Raw genomic sequence first — 19,847 nt, forward strand, 5'->3', positions numbered from 1 at the left:
CCAAGGCCATCAATCCCTACGCAAATCCCTAACGGACGCGACGTCTGATTAGACGTAACTGTAAGAACCAAAAGGTCACGAACAGACACGCCGGTTCCAGACCATCACGTCAGTCCCCCAACAAGTCGGCTACGACCCCGAGTAGAATACTCGAACCCAAATCTTGAAGAGAAATTGGGCTCGAGTAGGGGCACTGTTCATACCCTGGCCCAACGTTAAGGCCCGGGATCCAAGTAAAAAGGCCCAACCCAAAAGAGTTGAGCCTCACACTACGCAAACCAGATGCCACGAAGTCGGCTATCTTCACGACTTGCTCTAAAGAAGTCGGTACGAGGATCAGCTGGCAGATAAACCCTCCCTCAAGAGGATAACTGCCCCTAAAATCTCTCTACCCACTTCCTGGAGCCATATCTCAACCTCCCTAAGATAAAGGGACGGTTATTCCCCATGAATAACGGAACTACACCAACGGTGGTTATGGGTTCACCACTATAAATACACTGACACTTCTCAGGTATCTCAGAGGCCCCAATACTCTTTAGACCTGCTCACACCCTTGCTGACTTAGGCATCGGAGTGTCTTTGCAGGTACCACCCCCATTCGTTCATACTCACAAGTCGGACGGAGGCCCCCAAGGCGCAGATCCACTCAGAGGCTTCCTTCCTCAGACGATTGGGCCAACCCAGCGAGTCCAACCCAATAATCTCCGGTTACCCATCGTAACATATATATATATATATATATATATATATATATATATATATATATATATATATATATATATATATATATATATATATATATATATATTGTAACAATCTTAATTATTTAATATTTATATTTATTTTTTACATATAATTTTAATATAGGACATAAATAAAAAATTTATAATTTATTGATATAAAATTATAGATTATGTATCTATGTTTCTCTTATTTGAGCCAGCTCGTGAGCTTTTGGTGAGCCGAGCTTGAGCTTAAGAAATAAGCTCGATTGTTAATGAGTCGAGTCGTGAGCCAAGCTCAATTTTCGTGAGTCGAGCTTGAGCTTGGTCTAGCTCGGCTCAGCTCGACTCACTTCCAGCCCTACTAACGAAGCACGTGCTGTCCAACTGCCTACTGCATCTGTTCAAATAGCCGTCACATATATAAATTCTTATAGAGAAAGTATGGAAAATATGAGAGCCAATGAATTTAACATATAACGTGTATAATAGAAATAAAATTAAAATTAATATTAAATAATAAGAATAAGAATTTACAACAGTTACCTAAAAACAGTCTCTCTCTTTTCGATTTAATATAACTTTCTTCTCATCCAATTTCTTCCTATTTTACCGGTGCCGCGCTGCTAAGCTGCTGTCGCCCATAGTTCTACCGTCGTCCATAACAATTAAACGCATTCACAATACGGACGATTGCTCCTACTCTCATCATATGCTTTCAATTTCTGGTGTCCCTCTTGCTGCCGTAGTCTCACCTACGCGTTGAAACTCCTCCTGGCCGATCGTGCCGCCAACGCTGCTGCAGACTCCAGCCAACGCCGTCAAAAGTTCAACGACGCCGCTGTTTGAATTAACCGCGTGAGTATGGTAGATGTAACGCACGCGTACTAGAAAGTAATATCAAATCAAACACTCAATTGCTTACTTTTGATTCTCACTTATGTCTTTTCATCTGTTCAAGCTTTTTGTTTTTCTTTTTTTTTTTCTCTAATTTTATGGTTACATCAAATCATAAGACTCATGTGTCAAATTATACATTTTTTTTAATAAAAATTAAATTGTTGGATGATCATAGTTGTTTATTTTGTTTATTCATCATCTTCTTCTTCTTCTATTTTAATGGTTAATTTAAGATGTTCATTTTAGTAGGTATGCGGATAGTTATTTTAATTTTTATGCAGATGATTATTTTGATTGGATTGAGTTTAGTTATATATAATTGAAATATATTAGATGTTCAATTCATTAGGTATGTGGATGATTATTTTTATCCTTAAGTGGATGGTTATTTTTACTAAGGGTGAGTGACGTGTGGCAAGCCAAGCAGCGGTGAAGTGTGATGATTATTGATGAAGATTGGGTGACTGCCGGTTGAAAAAGAAGAAAGTATTGGAGTGAAATGTTTTAGTAAATTTAGATTTTAGATGGTTATTTTTTTGAAATAACTAACTGAATTTTTTAAAAATTTGAAATTTGATGTGAAATAACTGGATGAAAGTTTTTGAATTTAGGTAATATGTGAAGTGATTTTTATTATTTATCTCTATTGGGCTAAATAACCAGTCCATGGTACACATTGTTAAGATTTCTCATTGTCTTCCTAGCGGTATTCAATCTTATATTCCCCTAATCACAATTCTAAGATAGCATGCTAAAAGTTGCTATGTATGATACAATAAAAGAAATAGAGAAAAGGATAAATAGGTCACTGACCTTTTGATCCGTAGACATTTAAGTCCTTCAGGATTTGAAAATATATTTAAATCTCTGACATTTTCAAAACCTAGACATATTGATCCCTCATGTTCACTTGGGTCTGTCAGACTCAACGAAAAAATTAAACGTGACTCCCGTTGTACTGACTTGGTTAATACGGATGCACACGTGAAAGAGTTTTTAAAATTAAACAAATTAGACTCAGAAATTGATATGTCCAGATTTTGAAAAGGTCAGGGACTTAAATGTATTTTTAAATCATCGGGACTTAAATATCCGCGAATCAAAAAGTCAGGGATCGATTTATTCTTTTCTCATAACACACATAGATTATTTAAGTGTGTCCAAACGTGTGGTGCTTTATAGTCTCTACTATTTAAAGTTTGAGCGGAAAGCATTCATGGCCAAACGCCACAACTGATAATTGCGTTTGTTTTTTAGAATAGGACAAGATAAGCTATTGAGAACAAGATACAAAAGATATCGACCAAAAAATTGTGTTATTGTATTCTGTTTAGTAATAATTAGAACAAATTATGAAAATTCAATTTATTTTTATAAAAAAAATGAGAAAAAAAATAAAAAAAATATAATTAAAAAAAATTAATAAAAATAATAAAAAAAACATAAGTTGTATTATTATTACTGTCTTTGTATTTTTCTTGTGAGTCTATAGACATAATATTTCTATTCAATATCTTATTTATCAAATATAATTTTGTATTTCTATACCTTTATCTAAACAAACAACGTCAATAATTTTCTAGTTAGAACATTCCACACCATTTAAACATGTAACAAAATAATAATTTAAACATGTAATAAAACATTTAACATGTAACAAAACATTTAAACATGTAACATGTCTACATCGTTGAAGAGCTGCTGGCTTTTATATGGCACCGGATTCGATGGTTCCAAAATGTTTGGATCATTAAATAGTTTCATAATAAAATATATTTTTTAAGTTTTTTAATAACTGTTAAATAGTTTATTTATAATTTTAATTTTAAATTAATCCCATATATTTTATTTAATTATAAAAATTATTTTTTATTTTATAAATTATTATTTTATCATTTATCTATTATGTTTATTATTAATAAAAAACAAAAACAATAACTAATTAGATCTTCCATTGATCGTAATAACTTTTTGGCAATTCCAATCGATTAAAAATTTATCTTTCATCCATTACATCCGTCGAGGATTTTGAAACCGTGTTTCTTAGAAAATCAATCGATTGGATTAACAAAATAATCGATTGATTTCAAATTTTTCATAACTCAATCGATTTATAAACCACTAGTCACGGCGCGATTCAAAATTTATAAAAACGATATGAAAATTGAGAACGGCGCGATTCAAAATTCAATCGATTGGATTATCCTACTAATCGATTGAATGCGGAAAAAAACTTATTTTACGTCACATTTCAATCGATTGAATTGGAATATACCATTAGTCACGTACAAAATTCAATCGATTGTATTGTCATACCAATCGATTAAACCTTCATATATCATTTTAATAGCGGCTTTCAATCGATTGGGTAATATAAACAATCGATTGAATTATAAAAAACCCATATTCTAGTCGTCGTTCAATCGATTGGGTAATATGACCAATCGATTGATTTTTGCGAAAATCATACGGCCTTGCAACTTTCAATCGATTGTTTTGTGGTAACCTGAAGTCCAATCGATTGAGTTATGGGAAACCTAAAATTCAATTGATTGTTTTGTTAATTCAATCGATTGATTTTTTAAGAAATACGATTTCAAAATCCTCGACGGATGTAATGGATTAAAGATAAACTTTTAATCATTGGGATGGCCAAAAAATTATTACGATCAATGAAAAATCTAATTCGTTATTGTTTTTTTTTTATTATTAATAAACATAATAGATGAATGATAAAATAATAATTTATAAAATAAAAATTAATTTTTATAATTAAATAAAATATATGAGATTAATTTGTAATTAAAATTAGAAATAAACTATTTAGCCGTTATTGAAAAATTTTAAAAACATATTTTATTATAGACCATTTAATAATTCAAACGTTATGAAATCATCGAATCATTTGCCTTTTGCGGGTGTTGAACGTGTGTTCTGACTTCTGCGGATGCAAAGGTTGCATTCACCGCCGTCCCTATTAGCTTGCTCTTCAAATGTTTCTTGGTTGTTCCTAGATCTATTTTCTCTTTCTTGGGTGGAATGGTTTTGGCGAAAGATTGGGGATAAGATTATTGAGGGTGAGACGAGATTAAATTTTTGGATTGATTAGGTTAGGTTTTAGTTAATTAGGAGGAATAATTTAAAAATTTTAGATAACTTTTTAATATTTAAGTAATTTTGTTAATTGAAATTCATATTTTATAAGTACAATGTTAAATTTTTTTTTTAAATAGATAACATTCTAAATATTCATAAGCACATATAGGAGTTTATTAAAAATAATTTTTAAAAAATTACATCAACTAAATGATGATTTAATGTTATAATATAAAAATTACTAATATTATTGTATGTGCTAGGGTTTTTCTTTTCTCTCTTAAAAGTCAAAAGAAAAAGAAAAAAAAAAAAGCCCTTGAGGATTATTGTTGCTGTCTCAGTCAAGGTCACGATAGTCCTCTTCTATCCCTCTTCTCTTTAACTTTTTTTTCTTTTTTTTTTTTCGTCTCTCTTCTTCTTCTCTCTTTAGTGTCACACTCTCGCTTACTTTATCCAATTACTCTTTTGTGGTATTTCTCTCTTCTTTTGTAATGTATTAGTCCTTTTTTTAGGTATTTTGTTTATGTTTTCGTAAGTCTATGATAAAGATACAACGAGAGCCTTTCATTTATAAAAATATTTACAACTTCAAATAGCATTCAAACCGATTATGAGAAGAAAAGAAGATATGTTTCTGTGTTGTAATACTTCTTCTATAGATTTAGAAATAAAAGATATTATAATTAATCTCTATTTTTTTTATATGATTCTTTGTAATCAAATTTTGTATCTCCTCTCAAATCATAATTTAATATAAAATTTATCCAATTTCTTATTTAGTCTTGGATCTAATGTTTTTTTTTATACAATATCTAAATATCGTTTGACTATTTTTTTAAATAAATTTTTTTTTTCTGTGAAAAAAAAATGTAACATAAAACGAAATGGTAAATGTTTTTTATTGGTTAAATTATTCCCTTTTATTCAATTATGCTTTTATTCATTTATCTGTAATCATTCTTAACAAGTGGGTATATTATATTATTATATATTAAGAAAAGAGCAATATAATATTTATATTGTTGCCAATGAAGACTGGCCACCTTTGCGGCTTTGCCTCTTACGTAAACTAGAAGGGATGTATTGTTGCATGCATATGTTGATATACACATGTACATAATTATTAGAAGGAACATTCTATTATACAGATTAAAATTATATAAAAAAAAATATAAATTTTTTTTATAATTATTTTTTATTATTTTATTATTGTTTAAAATGTAAGTTCTAACTTTTTTAATTTTTTTCATCTCATAAAAAAAATCTGTAAACTTACATTTTTATCATATAATTTACTTTACTGATATATCTTAAACAAATGTATTATTGCAATATTTTTTTTTAAAAGCATCGTAAAATTAGAAAAATGTTATTTAGCCAATAAATTATCAATTTTTAATTAGTTTTTAAATTTAATATATTAATTACATTAATTTTTATAAACCCACTTTCCAATTTTTTAAAAAACTAATAACACCCTAATTAGCTATCAGATTTTAACTCCTTATTTAAACTATTGCGGTTTCCTTAAACTACATCAAACTCTCTTTTTGTACTGTTTTTCTTGTTGTAAAATATCTATCTAATAAAAACTATAAAGTAATATAGTCAATTATGTTATTGTTTAATTTGGTCAAGAAGCAAGAGTAATTAATTAATACCAGACTCATATGTGGTGGTAAACTCCATTGTATCCACCAAACTCCTCACACGCCCAGTCAAACTAACATTATGTTCACTTTGAATAATGAAGTTTAATTTATATAAAAAATGATAACATCACCATCACTTATAAATATTTTAATTAATTAATAAATAACACAAACATTTTTGCTTCGAAGAGATTTCTACATGACATAGATAAATGGTACTAACGAAGCATGTGCTGTCCAACTGTCTACTGCATCTGTTCAAATAGCCTCACATATATAAAATTTTAGGTGGATACTCAGTTACACTCGACTTCACGTGAAGTTAATAATTGAGAGCCATTAAATAATTTAACTGATTTGACTAAATTTTTATTTAAGGACTCTCAACTATCAATTTTACGTGAAGTCGACTGCACCTGAGTTTTCACCAAAATTTTATGTTCCCCTAATAACAATTCTATATCGGTATAACTAAGTATCTTTTAAATATTATTTTTTATTTAATTTTTAGAAAAATATATTTTTTTATTTTTTAAATAATTAATATATAAAAATAAATATTTAAATTAATTAAATAATAATAAATTTTTAAAAAATTGATTAAAAATTAAAAAATTAAAAAATAATTAATATTTTTGTTCTGAGATAGCATACTAAAAGTTACTACTTAAAAAAATTAAAAAAATTCACAAACAAATAAAAAATAAAACACACATTAAATAAAAACGATAACAAATCAGTCAAAATAATCTAAAATTATCTATTCAATATTTATTAATTATTATTAAAACAATTATATAATTTTAAATATGATAAATATATAATTATAAATATTATATATATAAAATTATAAATATTATATTATATAAAATAATTTTAAATATTATTTTTTAATATTACTGTAGTAACAAATATTATATTCATGTTATATTTTTTATTAATTTAATTTTTTTAAAAAAATAGTATCATCATGATAAATTTTATATTCTAAAAAAAAATATACATAAATCATTAGAAAAATATGCGATGCCAACAATCTGAGCCGCCATCCACACACAATAATGACAATAATGACAATAATGAGCACGTTTTATGTATATGTTCCAATTCGACCATTTAATTCCAAATATGCCCCTAATCTGATGCATATAAATATCCCTCCTCTCCTTGTCTAAGTCTTCACCAAAATATCAAACTACATAGCTAATAAGCTTTGCTATTCCAAAGAACATAGCGAAGCTTTGCTATCGAAAAAACACAACTAATAGAAAAGATGGTATCTGTGAGTGAGATCCGCAATGGTCAAAGAACAGAAGGTCCTGCAACTGTATTGGCGATTGGCACAGCAAATCCATCAAATTGTGTCGATCAGAGCACATATGCTGATTACTATTTCAGAATAACTAATAGCGAGCACATGACTGATCTCAAGAAAAAATTTCAGCGTATTTGTATGTATTTTTATTATGTGTTTTAGTTTTGTTTTATTAAATATTTATCAAAAAAAAAATTATTGTTTTACTTTCATATTAATTAAAACGCAAAATTAACATATTATACAATATATCATATTCACTATTTAATATTAATAATAATATTACTTCTATAACTATAAATTTAAATAAATTATATATTAAAATGGTACTTAAAGATTCAAGTCACTACAAAAATAATTTAAGAATAACATTATTATCGTAATAAATATCATTTTCTAAACTTTGTCAAAGATAATAATAGATGTAAATCACACATTATTATTTCAGGTGAGAGAACACAGATCAAGAACAGACATATGTACTTAACAGAAGAGATATTGAAAGAGAATCCTAACATGTGCGCCTACAAGGCCCCGTCGTTGGATGCAAGGGAAGACATGATGATTAGGGAGGTACCAAGAGTTGGAAAAGAAGCTGCAACTAAGGCCATCAAGGAATGGGGTCAGCCAATGTCTAAGATCACACATTTGATTTTCTGCACCACCAGTGGTGTTGTGTTGCCTGGCGTTGATTACGAACTCATCATACTCTTAGGGCTCGACCCAAGCGTCAAGAGGTACATGATGTACCACCAAGGCTGCTTTGCTGGTGGCACTGTCCTTCGCTTGGCTAAGGACTTGGCTGAAAACAACAAAGATGCCCGTGTGCTTATCGTTTGTTCTGAAAATACTTCAATCACTTTCCGTGGTCCTAGTGAGACAGACATGGATAGTCTTGTAGGGCAAGCATTGTTTGCAGATGGAGCTGCTGCGATTATCATTGGTTCTGATCCTGTGCCGGAGGTTGAGAAGCCTATCTTTGAGATTGTTTCGACTGATCAAAAACTTGTCCCTGGCAGTCATAAAGCTATCGGTGGTCTCCTTCGTGAAGTTGGCCTTACATTCTATCTTAACAAGAGTGTTCCTGATATTATTTCACAAAATATCAACGACGCACTCAGTAAAGCTTTTGATCCATTGGGTATATCTGATTATAACTCAATATTTTGGATTGCACATCCTGGTGGGCGTGCAATTTTAGACCAGGTTGAACAGAAAGTGAACTTAAAACCAGAAAAGATGAAAGCTGCTAGAGATGTGCTTAGCAATTATGGTAACATGTCAAGTGCATGTGTGTTTTTTATCATGGATTTAATGAGGAAGAAGTCTCTTGAAGAAGGACTTAAAACTACCGGTGAAGGACTTGATTGGGGTGTACTTTTTGGCTTTGGTCCTGGTCTCACTATTGAAACCGTTGTTCTCCACAGTGTGGCTATTTGATGCGCTTAATTATATATCTCTACATGTATGGAAATGTGTTATTTTTTAATATTTTTCTTTTGTTCCAAAATAAGGTCTTGATTGGCCCATATATATATATATATATATATATATATATATATATATATATATATATATATATATATATATATATATATATATTATTAGTTGAGAAAAAATTTAGACAAAGTTGTCTATAGTTATTTGTTTATGCGAAGATTTAATATCAAAGTTTGTAACTGTTACTAAAGTATAAATCAAAGGAAGTCACTTAGATAAAGATGTCAAAAATATCTTTTTTTAAAGATGATTTTTAAAAATTAAAATTTAACACATATAATCAATTAAATTATATTATTTTTATTAAAATTAGACTGGATGAATCAGTTTAGCAAAAAAATTAATAAATTAAATTTTAAACCGATATAAATTAATATTTTTTATAAAAAATTACTACAATATTCTTATTATAAAACACAACTAAAATATCTCTATTATATATATATATATATATATATATATATATATATATATATATATATATATATATATATATTAATTTTGAAAACTTTAAATTTTAACCCTATAACCATAGAGAAGAAAAGAGTTAAAATTTAGAATTTTTAAAATTAATATATATAATAAAAATATTTTAGTAATTTTATATAATAAAGGTATTGTAGTCATTTTTTATAAAAAAATAATATTAATTTAGACGAATTTAAAATTTAATTTACTATTTTTCGGTCAAATTAATTTGTCTGACCTAATTTTAACAAAAATAACATAATTTAAGTGATTATATATGTTAAATTTTAATTATTAAAAAATATCTTTAAAAAAAAGACTTTTTTTTTGCGTTTTTATGGAACATCCCCTAAACCAAATTCTTTTCTCTTGAGCAACATGTCACATATCGATATTTGAGTTGCATTTTCCTCTAAAAACAACTATAAGCACCTTCGTATGAGGTTCCATTTATAATAAAGTAAAAAAGTATTAGTTATGATAGTATAAAGCTGATAGTATTATGTTTGTAATTTTTATGTTATTGTGTGTATTATTCCATATAATTATATAATAATGTTACTTTGTTGTCAAATTTTTAAAGCGTTATCATAGAAGCTTGAAGATAATAAAATTAATTTTACGGAAGTTGCAAATGGGACGATGTTATCTTCAATTAGGAGGACATTCTTGTTATTGTTGTTGAAGATGAAAAGATGGGCAATGAGACTGAAAATAAATCAAACAACAAAAGTGGTATATTATATTTTTTTAATTTTATGAAATATGAATTGGTATATATATATTTCGTAATCAAATTTAGAGAGACTAACAAGTAACAATATCATGATTCGATTTGGATCATAATCGATACTTAATAAGAAATATCTCTTAACAAGGCTATTAGTAATTTATTTACTCTTAAAATGATTGGAAAATAATGAAAAATTAACCCAAATCAACTCAATATTATTTTATTTTATATTTATTAATTACTAATTACCTTGTTTTTCATTTTTTAATAGTCGCTGAAATAATTGAATAATATTAGATACAGTTAGTTTATAATTATAGAGATTAATAAATATTAAATTAAATAAAATAGGTTAAAGTTATTATCTTATGGTCTCTTTGACATTACCTTTTATGTTTATATCACACAAATCCAGCTACACATAATATTCTAAGAGTTTAGCTATGTATTTTTTTTCTAAAAAATATTTAAATTAATATTTTTTTTATAAAAAAATAGTTATTATTATATATAAATTTTGAAAATATTAAATTTTAATTTTTTTGTGCCATTATAAAATTAGAATTTAAAATTTTTAAAATTATATATATATATATATATATATAAAATAAGAATATTTTAGTCATTTTCTATAATAAAATTATTGTAATTAATTTTTATAAAAAATATTAATTTAAATTAATTTAAAATTTAATTTATCATTTTTTTAAATCAATTTATCTGATTTAATTTTGATAAAAATAATATAATTTAATTAATTATATATATTAAATTTTTATTATTAAAAAATATTTTTAAAAAATATTTTAAATATTTTTATCTAAATAAAGGAGGTAAGTAACAAACTAACAAAACGTAAAAATCTAAAGGTTCTCAACAAAGTTATGACTTATGAAATTGGATAAAACCTACGTAATCATAAATGGGACTTAGGCACCCTATTTCCTAATTCCGATTTTAATGCCTAAGATCTCCTAAGTCCTAAATTGTCAAGTGACATTCCTTGCTCATAATTAGGGGTGATAATATATTCTCTATTTGCAAGTACCTAACTCTACTCAATTTAATTTGATAAGATTGCTAATCTAATCTGTAGCCATTAGAATTGAGATATACATTTAAAAAAAAAAATTACTTGGAATAAATTATAGGAAGATTTTTAGGTATGTCAATATACTTGATTGACATACCGGTATATAGTAATTGTATAGCGTTGATATATTAATTTAAATATACTGACCGCATAGATTTGAATGGAAATTATTCACGTGAACATCTGAGTATGCAGGTCATGGTGAGTAGTTGATCTTCTGTGGCGTTATCCGTAGAAAAAAGAATGAAATTTTTTAGTTTAATTTGTCTATAGGTAGTATTATCTTGGGCTCCAATTAAAATAATGGAATGTTTTACTAGGTTTGTATTTTTTTTAGTAAAGTTAACAGAAAAAGAGTTGCCAACGAGTCATAGCTCACACGGCATTCTGTCCCCTCTTTATCTCAAAGGTCTCGGATTCGAGTCTTACCAGCTGCAGCTGAAAAGAAAAAAATTGATAAGTATGTGAGGAGTGTGTAAGTTGGTTTTAGTGGATGAGTGGACAAAAATTTAATTTTTTTACCTAAGATATAAATTAACTTGGAGTTTATACCCGAAAACAACTAAATAGCTTGGAGTGAAATATGAATATGTTGATTGGTAAATATGTGAGAAGTATGTAGGTTTGTTTTAGTGGATGAGTGGACAAAAAATTTAATTTTATTAGCTAAGGTATAAATTAGCTTTGAGTTTATACCCGAAAACAACTAAATAGCTTGGAGTGAAATATGAATATGTTGATGAGAGAAAAAAAACAAGAAAGAAAGATATGGATATTGGCTTCTCTACATAATGACATGATGGTGTTTTGCTCGTTGTTTTGTTCACTAGTAGGGTATGGACTGTGAGTCTCGTGACTCAAAAAGGTTTAATAGGACCCCTTTGTTCTCTTGTCTAAATGGAAGATTAATAAATCAATTTGGATTTATCGAATAATTAATTCATTAATATACTTAAATAAATATTAAAAATTTAAATCTTGTCATATACATGAAGTAATCAATGGTTAGCAATAAACTCTTAAACAAAAGGTTATGGACACCAACTCTAAAAATTGAATGATTTCTACAAAGATTTTTTTTAAATGTTCAAAGTAGTTAATATTAAAATATATTTCAGGTTGATCAGAGCATATGTTAAATATACAAATTAAAACGGTTTTTATTAAAAGTATAAAAAATTTAAATTTTTAATGTATTTATTTTTTATTCATTAAATAAAAGATATTAATTATTATATGAATAAATATTTTAGATTACGTATAATTTTAGAGTTAATAATAATATATAGAGTAATTTTCAATTATTATAGATCATCCCAACAAGGCAACAACAAAGTCTAAAAACGACATAAACAAAATTAGCTCCTCAAACCAAGTGGAACTTTATCAAAAGATCGATTTTTTTTTTTTTTGGTTTTCTACAGTATCCTTCAACTTGACAGGTCAAAGACTAATTTATTGCGATACTGAGCTTCATTTAAGGGTTTGCTGCTGGCCAATAGATTGCTGCATACACAAGGCGGAATTCGAACTCCCGACACTTGTTTAAGCGGACTAGTGAGCTAACCACTAGACCAACCCAACTTGGTTTAAAACATCGAATTCTTTTATTCACGACATAGCCAGGCCCACTCACCTTTGCCCATGATGTTCAAGTCAAGCCCTTCATTCTATATTATATAAAACTCGACTATAGCTACTTTTCAGCTTGTCCTAATTATTCAACAATTGCCGCACTATAAGGTCCAATTTCGTCCTTCAAGCGAAACTTCAGGGATGATTTAGGTAATTCACCTCACACAACACGACAAAAATTTTAATTTCCACCGAACCGTACTTGTTATACTGGTGTGCCAATAAAGTGGCTGCCACATTTAAAAATTTTCCTAAGTTATATACTACATTATGTAGATAAGCTATTGACACATTCTTCTCTTACTTGGATACGAGCAACCTGAGTTTTCTAATTTTCTGCTTCTCTCGTCACATGAACAATTTTAACAAGTTAACTAATAGATGCATTGAAATTTTAAATTTTTAACTTTTCAATACATTTTTTTTTATATTAAGATCCTTAAGATCTTAACAAAAATCATCATTATTTGTTTCTCTCATGAGACTTAATCAATCAAGAAAACCAGGAAAGAATCAATAATCAATAATTATATTTACTGCATCATTAATACATAATTGAAAACTATCAGATTAAGAACCGTACAATGCGTAAAATAATAAATTAATTATAATATATAGTGTATTGTTTAAAAATTAATTAGATAATAAATAAATTAATATTAACTTTAAAGTGTTTTATACTAAAATTATTTTTTAGAATATTTATTTGATAATTTTTGTATAATTTTATATAATTATTTAACTAAAATATAATACAATTTGAAATATAGTTTATTTTTTAAATAATTTTAGTTCATTTATTTTTAAAAAAGATATACATTTTAAATTAAAATCATACAAAGTTATATTTTTATTTATTGTTTTTATTTTTATATTTATTTAGTTGCCATACTTTTTTTATATAGTATTTTTTGGTGTACAAATAATTAAAAAAAATAAAAAAATAAATGAGACTGAAAAATACTAAAAATAGAATATAAAATTATGAATTAACTTTATAATTGTTCATACCCTGGCCCAATAATAAAGGCCCAGGATCCAAGCTAAGAAGCCCAACCCAAAGGGTTGGCCCTCACCCAGTACCAGCCTTCATCCCAAGAAGTCGGTACTGAACACGACCTGCTCCAAAGAAGTCGGATACGAGGGTTAGCTGGCAGATAACACTCATTCGAATGAGTAACTGCCCCTAGAAACTCTCTAACCACTTCATAGAGCCATATCTTAACCTCCCTAAGATATGGGAACGGTTATCCACCTAAAAAGGTGGCACTACTTCAGCGGTGGTTATTGGATCACCACTATAAATACACTGACACCATTCAGGTATCTCCAAGTTCCAATACTCTCTAACCTGCTCACACTCTTGCTAACTTAGGCATCGGAGTGTCTTTGCATGTACCACCCCCCCATTCTTTCACACGTACAAGTCGGACGGAGGAACACCGAGTAACAGATCCACTCGAAAGCCACCTCCTCCATACGCTTGGGCCTACCAACGCCATCCAGCCCATTAATCTCCGGTTACCCACCGTAACATTGGCGCCGTTGCCGGGGACCCGAGAGATCAACCAGTAATGGCGGATAGATCCCCTGAAGAGGGTCATGTGGAGACAGATTCTGAACAAGAGAATCTGAACACTGGAAACAATGAGGCAGACCAGACCCTTCACCAGGAAGCCAATGATCAACACAGGGAAGGCACCTCCGGAATCAAAAACCCGAAGGTAAATTCTTCTGAGGGGCGCGAATCAGAGAAAGAAGGACCATCCCACGCAATTGAGCTCATGGGATTAGTCCACAGTCGCCTCGAGTAGTTAGAACAGGAACGGGAGCGACAAAAGGAAACCGAAAAGAACCTAAAAGAGGAGATGGAGCGACGAAAAGAGTTAGAAAGAAAACTCTTAAAGTTAGAGTCCTCCCTCAAAGGTCAGAACTCCCACGACGGTAGAGAAGATTCGCCCTTAGGGGGGGAAGATCCTTTTAGTGAGGACATAATGAGGGCAAAAGTTCCGAGAAACTTTAGAAGCCCCGATATGGACCTCTACGATGGAACCACTGATCCAAAACATCATCTGAGCAACTTTAAAAGTCGGATGTATCTGGCTGACGCTTCTGATGCTACGCGATGCAAAGCTTTTCCGACAACCTTGTCAAAAGCAGCGATGAAGTGGTTCGACAGCCTCCCTCCGAGGTCGATTACCAGTTTTGAAGACCTCTCAAGGAAGTTCTTGATGAGGTTCTCCATCCAGAAAGACAAAGTAAAACATGCACCGAGTCTCCTAGGAATAAAGCAGGAGGTCGGGGAGTCCTTACGAGCCTATATGGAAAGGTTCAACAAAGCATGTTTGGAGATTCAAGACCTGCCCACCGAGGCAGTCATCATGGGGCTAGTCAATGGTCTTAGAGAAGGTCCCTTCTCACAGTCCATATCAAAAAGACACCCCGCTTCTTTAAGTGATGTACAGGAAAGAGCTGAAAAGTACATCAATATGGAAGAAAATGCTAAGCTAAGAGACCTGAGTTGGTGACCTGGTCACCCTCCCTCAACAAAAGAGAGGGAGAGGGAAGCCAAGAAGAAGGAAGAACTCGGCCTCGATAGGCCAAGAAAATATCACTCTTATACTCCTCTAAAAGTTCCTGTAGTAGATGTATACAGAGAAATTTGCAATACTGAAAGGCTACCTCATCCCAGGCCCATTAAAAATAAAAGAGGGGGAGCCGCGGTGATTACTGTGAGTACCATAAGATATATGGGCACTCCACAAACGACTGTTACGACCTTAAAAATGTGATAGAAAAGCTGGCCAGAGAAGGTCGGCTTGACAGATATCTCATAGAAAGGTCGGACATTCAGGGAAAAAGAAAGCGAGATGATGTGGATAGAAGAGACCCACCACCACAAACTCCGGAGAGACATATCCATATGATCTCAGGAGGGTTTGTGGGAGGGGGACTCACAAAATCTTCTCGTAAAAGACATCTCAAGAGAGTTTACCAGGTCGGAGAGGAGTCATCCGACCTCCCTACCATTTCATTCACAAAGGAGGATGGGCAGGGAATAATCCCGGGGCACGATGACCCAGTGGTAATTACCATGATCCTGGCAAATGCCCATCTCCACAGAACACTAGTAGACCAAGAAAGTTCAGCGGACATCCTCTTTAAGCCCGCTTTCGACAAACTGGGATTAGATAAGAAAGAGTTAAGAGCCTACCCCGACACCTTGTACGGATTAGGCGACACGCCAATAAAGCCACTAGGATTTTTGCCCCTCCACACCACCTTTGGAAAGGGGAAAAAATCAAAGACTCTGAGTATAGACTTCATAGTCATCGACGTAGGGTCATCCTATAATGCTTTAATAGGCAGAGCTACCCTTAATCGACTCGGAGCGGTGGTATCGACGCCCCACCTCTGCATGAAATTCCCGACCTCAGCAGGGATAGCAACGGTAAGGGGAGATCAGAAGTTGGCAAGGAAATGCTACAATGAAAGCCTAAATCTGAGAGGAAAAAATAAAGAAATCCACACAATAGAGCTCGGTGGAGCAAGGATTAAAGAAGAGCTGCGACCACAGCCCGGGGGAAAAACCGAGGAGATTCAGGTCGGCGAAGAGGAAGGAAAAACCACCCACATAGGAGCCAACCTAGGGAAAACCCTAAGACAAGGGTTGACTAAGCTCCTAAAAGATAATTCCGATCTCTTTGCCTGGAAGGCCTCCGACATGCCTGGGATAGATCCCGAGCTCATGTCCCACAAACTCTCGGTCTACTCGGGGTCCCGACCTGTTCAACAAAGAAGACGCAAGCTCGGCCCAGAACGAGCCCTAGTGGTGGAAGAGCAAGTACAGGCGCTCTTGGAAGCTGGCTTCATCAGAGAAGTCAAATATCCAACATGGCTAGCCAATGTAGTGCTAGTCAAAAAGCAAAATGGCAAATGGAGGATGTGCGTCGACTATACCGACTTAAATAAGGCATGTCCCAAGGACCCTTATCCACTACCAAGCATTGATGCCCTAGTAGACTCTAGCTCGGGGTATCGATACTTGTCATTCATGGACGCCTACTCGGGGTATAACCAAATCCCGATGTACGAGCCAGACCAAGAAAAGACATCATTCATCACACCCAGAGCCAACTTTTGCTATGTGGTCATGCCATTCAGATTAAAAAATGCAGGAGCCACCTACCAGAGGTTGATGAATAAGGTGTTTGCCTCTCACCTAGGGAGCTTAATGGAAGTATACGTCGACGATATGCTGGTAAAGACCAAAAAAGAAGTCGACCTCTTGCCTGACCTCTCACAAGTCTTTGACACCATAAGGTCGCACGGGATGAGACTAAATCCTGCAAAGTGCGCCTTCGCGGTGGAGGCAGGAAAATTTCTGAGATTCATGCTAACGCAAAGAGGGATCGAAGCCAATCCCGATAAGTGCAGAGCTATCCTGGAAATGAGAAGTCCGACTTGTTTAAGAGAAGTCCAACAACTTAACGGCCGACTTGCAGCTCTCTCCAGGTTTTTGGCAGGATCAGCACTAAGATCCCTTCCACTGTTCTCCCTATTGAGAAAGGGACACCAGTTTGAATGGACTCCCGAATGCGAGGAGGCATTCCAGGAGTTCAAAAAGTTTTTGAGCTAACCTCCTATTTTGACCCGACCTGTAGCCGGAAAAGACCTCGTCCTGTACCTATCCGTGGCAGACAAGGCTGTCTCAGCAGCCTTGATAAGAGAAGACGAGGACGGTCAACACCCAATCTATTTCATCAGTAAAGTTCTACAGGGCCCCGAGCTAAGGTACCACAAACTAGAGAAATTTGCCTACTCCTTAGTGGTAGCCTCACGAAGACTACGGCCTTACTTTCAAGCTCACACAATAAGAGTCCGCACGAACCAACCCATGAAGCAAATCCTCCAAAAGACGGATGTTGCAGGAAGAATGGTTCAATGGGCAATAGAGCTCTCCGAGTTCGACTTGAAGTATGAAACTCGGACGGCGATTAAAGCCCAGTGCCTCACCGACTTCATTGCAGAATACCCAGGAGATCAAGAGGATAAACCAACTACATGGGAACTCTATGTAGATGGATCCTCCAACAAAACAGGAAGTGGTGCAGGCATAATATTGGTAGATGAAAGGGGAACCCAGATAGAGGTTTTCCTCAAGTTTTAATTCCCAGCTTCAAATAATCAGGCAGAGTATGAAGCCTTGATCGCAGGACTGAAGCTGGCAGAAGAGGTCGGTGCTACAAAGGTGATGATATACAGCGACTCCCAAGTGGTGACCTCCCAAATAAGTGGAGAATATCAGGCAAAAGACCCAAACATGAAGAGGTACTTGGAAAAAACTTTGGAGCACCTTGGGTGCTTTGTAGAAATCGAGGTGAAACACATAACTCGGGATCTAAACAGCAGAGCAGATGCCCTATCCAAGTTAGCAAGTACCAAGTCAGGAGGAAACAACAGAAGCCTGATTCAAGAGACTCTCCAGGAGCCTTCGGTGGTAAAAATAGAAGACAAACAAGAAGTCTTCGAAGTGGTCGGATTAAACCTCGGATGGATGAACCCCTTAGTCGAATACCTGAAATTCGACATCCTCCCCAAGGAGAAAAAGGAGGCCAAGAAAATCCGAAGGGAAGCACAACACTACACATTGGCAAGAAATATCCTCTACAGGAGAGGGATATCAACGCCATTATTAAAATGTGTACCGACCTCCAGAACCACCGAGGTATTAGAGGAAGTACATAGTGGAATCTGCGGAAACCACCTCGGAGCAAAGTCATTAGCCAGGAAAGTAATCCGAGCTGGATTCTATTGGCCAACCTTGCAGAAAGATGCCACAGAGTTTGTGAAAAAGTGCCAACCATGTCAAATGCACGCAAATTTCCACGTGGCTCCTCCAGAGGAGCTCATTAGTATCACTTCTCCGTGGCCCTTTGCAAAATGGGGAATGGATCTGTTAGGCCCTTTTCCTCAGGCGCCAGGACAAGTCAGTTACCTAATAGTGGGAATAGATTATTTCACAAAGTGGATAGAAGCAGAACCACTGGCTACTATCACTGCACAAAGAAGTCGGAGGTTCCTCTACAAAAATATCATCACAAGGTATGGGATACCTTATTCCATTACCACAGACAATGGAACCCAGTTCACCGACTCCACCTTTAGAAGCCTAGTAGCCGGTATGAACATCAAACACCAGTTCACCTCGGTGGAACACCCACAAGCCAATGGGCAAGCCGAAGCAGCCAACAAAGTCATACTGGCAGGGCTGAAGAAAAGATTACAAGATGCGAAAGGAGCTTGGGCTGAAGAGCTCCCACAAATACTATGGGCTTACAGAACAACCCCCCAATCCGCCACTGGAGAAACACCCTTCCGACTAGTTTATGGCCATGATCCCAATAGAGGTCAATGAGCAAAGCCCAAGAGTGATTTTCCACGACGAGATCGGGAATGTACAGGGGCACAAAGAGGAGCTCAACTTGCTCCCCGAAGTCCGAGAAGAAGCCCAGATAAGAGAAGCAGCGTTGAAGCAAAAGATGACCGCAAGATACAACAAAAAAGTCATTCGAAGGAGTTTCACCCCAGATGACTTGGTCCTAATCAGAAACGACATTGGAGTCAACAAATCTGGGGAAGGAAAGCTCGCTGCTAATTGGAAAGGACCATACAAGATCAGCGAGGTCTTAGGAAAAGGCTATTATAGGGTAACCGACTTCGACGGCAA

The 19,847-nt window shown here is 33.1% G+C and overlaps 1 protein-coding gene across 1 annotated transcript; it reads left to right on the plus strand.

Moving 5' to 3' along the window:
• Positions 1-7,554: 7,554 nt before the first annotated feature.
• On the plus strand, positions 7,555-9,201 carry LOC112740948 (stilbene synthase 3-like). Its single transcript, XM_025789688.2, has 2 exons — positions 7,555-7,824; positions 8,137-9,201. The coding sequence occupies exons 1-2, from the start codon at positions 7,647-7,649 to the stop codon at positions 9,126-9,128; spliced, it is 1,170 nt and encodes a 389-aa protein (XP_025645473.1). The 5' UTR covers positions 7,555-7,646; the 3' UTR covers positions 9,129-9,201.
• Positions 9,202-19,847: the final 10,646 nt, after the last annotated feature.

The sequence above is a fragment of the Arachis hypogaea genome, chromosome 14, assembly GCF_003086295.3.
Source record: "Arachis hypogaea cultivar Tifrunner chromosome 14, arahy.Tifrunner.gnm2.J5K5, whole genome shotgun sequence".
NCBI lineage: Eukaryota > Viridiplantae > Streptophyta > Magnoliopsida > Fabales > Fabaceae > Arachis > Arachis hypogaea.

What these genes read in the sequence shown, in the direction of transcription:
- LOC112740948 (XM_025789688.2), top strand. Translation starts at nt 7,647, where the DNA reads ATGGTATCTGTGAGTGAGATCCGCAATGGTCAAAGAACAGAAGGTCCT. An exon ending in GAAAAAATTTCAGCGTATTT is followed by an intron (nt 7,825 to 8,136) that starts GTATGTATTTTT and finishes TTATTATTTCAG; the next exon opens with GTGAGAGAACACAGATCAAG.